Source organism: Oenanthe melanoleuca, unplaced genomic scaffold (assembly GCF_029582105.1).
Source record: "Oenanthe melanoleuca isolate GR-GAL-2019-014 unplaced genomic scaffold, OMel1.0 S041, whole genome shotgun sequence".
NCBI classification, from domain to species: Eukaryota; Metazoa; Chordata; class Aves; order Passeriformes; family Muscicapidae; genus Oenanthe; species Oenanthe melanoleuca.
This window is the reverse complement of record NW_026612690.1, coordinates 45,415-51,992: the sequence shown is the minus strand read 5'-3', so window position 1 is coordinate 51,992 and position 6,578 is coordinate 45,415. Positions and strand designations below refer to the sequence as shown.

General features: G+C 50.9%; 1 protein-coding gene across 1 annotated transcript; it reads right to left on the bottom strand.

Annotated features, from left to right (window-relative positions):
• Nucleotides 1–314: 314 nt before the first annotated feature.
• Nucleotides 315–4,429, bottom strand: LOC130266428 (leucine-rich repeat-containing protein 14-like). The gene is made up of 3 exons (XM_056515705.1): nucleotides 3,723–4,429; nucleotides 3,000–3,623; nucleotides 315–1,978 (listed from the first exon to the last, which is right to left on the bottom strand). The coding sequence occupies exons 1-3, from the start codon at nucleotides 4,013–4,015 to the stop codon at nucleotides 1,423–1,425; spliced, it is 1,473 nt and encodes a 490-aa protein (XP_056371680.1). The 5' UTR covers nucleotides 4,016–4,429; the 3' UTR covers nucleotides 315–1,422.
• Nucleotides 4,430–6,578: the final 2,149 nt, after the last annotated feature.

Here is a 6,578-nt window from a genome sequence, read left to right as displayed (position 1 = left end):
AAAAGAATGGAATGGGGGAAAAATCCTGTGATGAGGCAGGAAATGAAAAAATGAGGTGGAAAACCACTGGGATGAGGAGGAAAAACACTGGGAAAAGGTGGAAAAACTCCAGGATGCCAAGCCCGCCAAACTGAAATGGAAAAACAGCAGTACAAAGTGAAAAGACCCCAGAATGAGATGGACAACTACGAGGATTAGGTGGAAAAACTCCAAAGTAAGGCTGAAATGAAGGAAATAATGGAGGATTCAGGGATCATGAAAAGGATCAGGAAAGATCCCCCAGCAAATCCTGACCGGGCATGACAGACTCAGGATCTGGGATAGGATGAGTTTATTTCCAACGGGATCAGAGCAGGATAACAAGACCCCAAATCCAACTTTTTCTCCCCAGTTCACTCTTTCCCAGCTTTCCCCTCAATCCCTCCAGCAGTGATGGGACCCGGGGACATCCCAGGGTAGTTTTCCATGGATTTCTCTGTGAATCTATCCTGAGGTCAGGGCATTTTCTAACGCAAATCCATCCCACAGCAAGAGTTTTCCATTGATTTCCCCAATGTGTCGTTCCCACAGAAGACAATTCCTGATGAACTTTTCCAAGGGGTCAACATGTCAGGAATATCCTGCTGCAAAGGCTTTTTTCTACTGTGAGATTCCTGCCAGGAATCTGCTCTTTTTTCCATGGATCCACAGGTCACTCCCAAGATCAAGCTCCAGGATGAGCTTCCCTTTGGATGCACCACGGAATTTTGGGAATTTCCACTCCAGCACCCTGGAATCATCTCTGGAGTTGTTCCTTTCTCAAACTACTACTCCATAATTCCAGCTGTGCTATGATTGGTTTCTTCTGACTTCATTCTTATTCCGGAGGCATAGCCGCAGTTCCCAATAGGATTGGCTGGACAAAGGAGAAGCATCCGGCTGCTTCCTGTGGAATCCAGCCCTGGAATCTCTAGGAATTTGGCCGTGCAAAGCCAATCCTTATGGAAAAACACTGGGATGAGCTGGAAAAATGATGAAATGGGTTGAAAATATACCAGGATGAGGGAGAAAAATACCAGGATGGGCTAAAAAAAACACCAGGCTGGAAAAAAAATGAAATGGGGGAAAAAATTCTGGGATGGGGGGGAAAATATTGGGATGAGGGGGAGAAATACAGGGGTTGGGAAGGAAAAACCTCAAAACGTGACAGAAAAGGTACAAAACCAGGGAAAAATTTAAGAATGGGGTGGAAAAACACCGGAATGAGGCGGAAAGCTAAAAAAACCAGGCAGAAGAGCACCAAAATGAAAGGGAAAAAACCACTGGAATGAGGTGGAAAAACATTGGGATGAGGCAAAAAACACTCAGATTTCAGGAAGAAGGTGGCGGCACTTTTCTGCGATGGAAGCTCTGAGCTTTTTCCACCTCCAAAGTTTCCACAAATCACAAAGAGAAGTAGTCCAGGGATCTGTGGCCATAGGGGTTGTAAGTCCAAATGAGGTCGATTCTTTTGGAATTCGCTAAGATTTGGGAAAACTCCGCCTTGGCCGCTGCAAAAAGCTCCTTATCCTTTACAAAATTCCGTCTAGATTCCGGTGGCTCCCTCTTGTAGCAATCCACCGGGAAGGGATACACGACCTGGTGGAGATTCGGCAGCTCCAAGGTTTTCTGGAGCAGATCCTTGAGCACAGCCGTGGACAGGGGATTGCCATAGAGTCCCAGGAAGCGCAGGTGGGAGCAGCCTCGGAGCATCGGGAGCAGCGCGTTCAGGTGGGAGTCGGCCATGCGGCATTCCCTGAGATCCAGGTACAGCAGCGAGGCCGAGGTTTCCTCCAGGAGCAGCCGGAGCGGCTCCAGGAGGCCTTGGGAGATGTCGTGGCCACTCAGATCCAACCTTTTGAGGGCCGGAGCGTGGAAGCTTTGGGAGAGGAAGGCGAGGTCAGCGGGAACGAGGGAGCAGAAGGCCAATTCCAAGCTTTCCAATGGAGCCTGGAGGTCGCTGGCAAGAGGGAAAAGGGAGAGGTGAGGCCCAAGGGAGGATTGGTGGGAGACGGGAATATCAGGACTCCCTGGGGGAAACACAGGGAATGAGAACTGGGATTGCATCTGTGGACTTGTGGGATTGTGGGATGGGTAAGGCTGGAAAGGAGCTCCAAGAACATCGAGTTCAACCCCTGAAAATCCTGGAATTTTGGAATTAGGGGATCATGGAATTACAGACTAATGGAACCATTGAGGTTGGGCAAAATCTCTGAGACCATGAAGTTCAAGCTTTGAGAAACATGGAATTAAAGGATCATGGAACCATGGAATGATGGAATGACTTAAGTTGGGAAATATCTCCAAGACTCATAGAGTTTGACCATTGCAAATATTGGAATTTTTAATGAAAAGGGGATGGAGTTATGGAATGGCTGAGGTTTGGAAAGGTCTCTCAGACCATCAATTTTGACTTCGGAAGACCCTGGGATTTTGGAATTACGGCGTCATGGAATCACAGAATAATGTAAACACTGAGATGGGGCAAAATCTCCAACACCATCAAGTTCAAAGTTTGAGAATCATGGAATTGTGGGATCATGGAATCATGAAGTCCTGGACCATTGGGATCATGGGAACCTGGGATCACTAAGGTTGGAAAAGATCTCAGGGACCATCAAGCTCAAACTTTTGGAATTATTGAATCAAGGATTGGGATAAAGGAATCATGGGACTATTGGGATAATGAAATCCTGGAATCATGGGGTCACTAAGATCGGAGAAGATCTCCAAGATCCTGAAGTTCAGCCTTTGAGAATACTGGAATTATGGAATTTTGAGATCATGGAATTATGGGATGATGGAATAACTGAGTCATGAACTACTGGGATAAAGCAATCACGTGATCATGGGAATATTGGGATAATGAATTCCTAGAGTCAATGGATCCTTCAGGATGGAAAAGACCCCCAAGATCCCCGAGTCCAACCCTGGGGAATACCCCTGGAGTGTGTGAAGGCCTCTCTCCGAGGGGAACTCACCAGAGGATCTGGCGCAGATTCCCAGAGAGCCGGGAGGATCCCAGGTTGAGCTCCCGGAGGCTGGTCAGCATTCCCAGCTTTCTGGCCACGCAGAGGATTCTGATGTCCGATTCCGTTGTCAGGTGCCTCACGTCCACCTTGCTGTGCTGTAGCTTGAGGCTGCGCAGCTCTGGGAAGCGTGAGAGGTGTGGCAGGATAACCAAGAGCCCGTTCAATCCCAAATTCCGGAAGTGCAGATCCACCCTCCGAACACATGAAGGATCCAGAGATTTCAACAAAGTCAAGATCTCGTATGCTGAGATGTACTTTGCTTGGAATTCGTGGCACTTGAGGCGCAGCGGGCCAGCAGCTCCGGCCTGAAGTGCATCACGCAGGATCCCATAGGACCTTCTGTTAACTACAAGGTCGGCGTGGACGTCCACGCCTGGAGCCCGCAGAGCAGCTGTGGCGGCCCCAGAGCGGCCTTTGAGCCGCTTGGATGTACGTCTCGGGAATTCTGGCTCGTGCTTGGACAGCTCCACGCAAGCCTTGGCCAAAGCCTCGGTGCTGGACCAGCTGGTCAATGCGGCAGGAGTACAGCCGGACACGGAATCTGAGAGTCTGGTCATGTCCAGCACACGCAGGCTGGAAAACACAGAAAAAATCATCAGAAAAACACGCAAGGATGCATGGAGGAATTGGAGGAATGGAGGTTGTGGCCATGCTGGAATTCCCAAAACCCACCTGGAATGGCAGCCGGGCTCATCCAGCTCCCGCTTGATCTGCGCTACCACGGCCTGGATGACGGCCTCGACACAGTCAATGCAGGTACGATCCCTGAGCAGCTCCCGCTGCCCCACGAGCCGCTGGAATTGGAGCACTGGGAAGGGCCAAGTGTCCACTAAATCCCGCAGGACCAGGGGCCTTCCATCCAGGAATGCCGCTTGGAACAGGGCGGGATAGAGATGGGGGGGAAGGGCGGGAAGAGGGCTCTGGGCGACAATGCGGCGGGCGCAGAGGAAAAGGAGAGAATCCATGGATTCTGGGGCGCTGGGAAATTAGGTGAAATTAAAAGGAGCCCCAGGATGGGGAGGAACCAGGGGAGAATTCCAGAACTCCGAATCCAAAGATATCCCGAAGAAAAGAGAAGCTGTGGGAGGAGGTGGGGGCGGTGTTGTGAGGGTACCCTCAGCCCACCTCCCTGAGAAAGGGATCCCAGAGTACCCTCACCCCACTAGGGCTACCTGAAAAATCCCCCCAGGATCCCAAACCCCTCCGGGAAACTCGCAATTGCCAAAAGGATCCCCCAATTATCCTCAAGTCCCCTCAGGGATCCCCAAAACCGGCGCCGCCACCTCCCCCAACATGGCGACCCCCCAACCTCCAGCTCGCAGCCCCTACTCTCCCCCAGCCCGTATGGAAGCTCCACTTCCGTGTCTGCGCGTTGCAGCACCTAATCAGCGAGCGAGACCCACCTAACAGGCGGAGCCTTTTCTTTTAATTGGCTACTGCAGCTGTCCGTCATTGCTTTACTAAATTCTCATTGGCTCAAGAGGTACATGCGCGGACGCTTTAACATCCCGACTTTCCCTTTGCTCACATCGCTGTCTATCACTAATCCCTGCCTTTGTTTTGGCAGGCGCTGGGCGGGAGCGGGAGGTTCGGTCTGAGGCGACTCTGGGATCCCTGCTGTGCCTCCCTCCATCCCGATCCCGATCCCTCATCCCAAACCTCGATCCCAGTTACAGATCCCAGATTCTCGATCCCGGTTTCCGCGGCCATGGAGCGGCAGCAGGGGCTGCAGGTGCCGCTGAAGCGCTGGGAAGCGGAATTCCTGCGGGAACGGCGGCGGAAACCCAGCCAGGGGCTCCTGAGGGGCCGCGGCGGAGATTTGTGAGAGGGGAAGGGGGAAGTTCCTGAGGGAAATCTCTGGAACTGGGGGAGTTGCTGGTTTGGGCGTCCCCATGGTGGTTTTGCGGTGCTTGGGGTGTCTTTAGAGCGTTTTGCGGGCGTTCGAAATGTAGGGGTTTGGCTTAGGGGGGTCCGGGAGCTTTTTGGGATGTCCTTGGGGTCGTTTTGGGGTCTGAGGAGGTCCTTGGGTTGGTTTAGGGTGTCCCTGGAATGTGAGTGGATTGTTTTGAGGGGGAGGGTCTGAGGGTTCTTGGGGGGTCATTGGGGGGGCTGAGGGGGTCCTGGAGGTGGTTCAGGGTTGCTGAGGGTCTCTTTGGGGTGACTTAGGGGTACCATGGAATGAGAGGGATTGGTTTAGGGGGGTCTTGGGGCTTTTAGGGTGTCTTTGAGAGTGGTTTTTAGGCTGCTGGAGGTGTCTTTAGGGTGGTTTTGAGGGGTGCTGGAATGGGGACTTAGAATAGGGGGATTCTAGGGTTTTTGGGGGTGTCCTGCAGTTCAGCCCTTCTGTCTTTGAGGGAGGCCCACCAAGAGGCAAAGGACTCCAAACCTCCTATTGTCAGGCACTAAGGGAGCACCTGGTAGATGGAAAGGGAATCCAAATGGGTCCCTGCTCCAGAAGGTAATAATAAAAGCAATAATAATAATAGTAAAAGTAATAATAATGAAAGTAATAATAATAATAATAATAATAATAATAATAATAATAATAATAATAATAATAATAATAATAATAATAATTCCTCCCGACTTCCATCCCTTAGCCAGGTGTCACTTCATAACAGGTCTGAGGCCCTGGATCTAGTGAGTCAGCCAGATGATTTAGATGATTTAGATGAAAATGATCTGCCCAGTGAGCCTCCCAATTATGATTCATCTGAAAGACAGATCAACTCCTCCGACATCAAAATGAAAAGAAGGGTAATTGTGGTGGGTGACTCCCTTTTGAGGGGAACAAAGGGCCCCACATGTGGACAGGACCCATCCCACAGGGAGCTGTGCTGCCTCCCTGGGGCCCAGGTACAGGATATCACTGAGAGACTCCCTGGGCTGATCCAGCCCTCTGATTATTACCCACTGCTGATACTCCAGGCTGGCAGTGATGAGATGGAAAAGAGAAGCATCAGGGCATTTAAAAGGGAGTTGAGGGCACTGGGTCAAGAGGTTGATAGGACAGGAGCACAGGTGGTCTTTCCCTAAGTACCTCTCAGGTGGCTGAGATAAATGGTGAAAGGAAGAGGAGAACTCCCATCATTAAAAAGTAACTCAAGGGTCAGTGTCATGGGCAAAATTTCAGATTCTTTGATTGTGGGACAACTTTTATGGCACCTGCCCTGCTGGAACCAGAGGGGATCAATCTCTCTGTTAAGGGCAGAACGTTTGTAGCTCATGAACTGGCAGACCTCATTGAGAGGACTTTAAATGAGGTTTGAAGGGGGAAGGGGATGCAGCTGGGCTGTCTGGAAGCAGCCCCAAGGGTGGTAAGGCTGAAAATCAGTAGCCCAGCTGAGGTGCCTGCCCACCAATGCACGCAGCACAGGGAACAGACAACACCTTGAGTGCTGTGTCCAGTTCTGGCCACTGAATTTAGGGAGGACGTTGAGGTGCATGAGCACCTCAAGCTGCATCAATGGAAAATTAGGATGGAAATTAGGAAAAGTTTTTCATAGAAAGAGTGGTCAAGTACTGAAA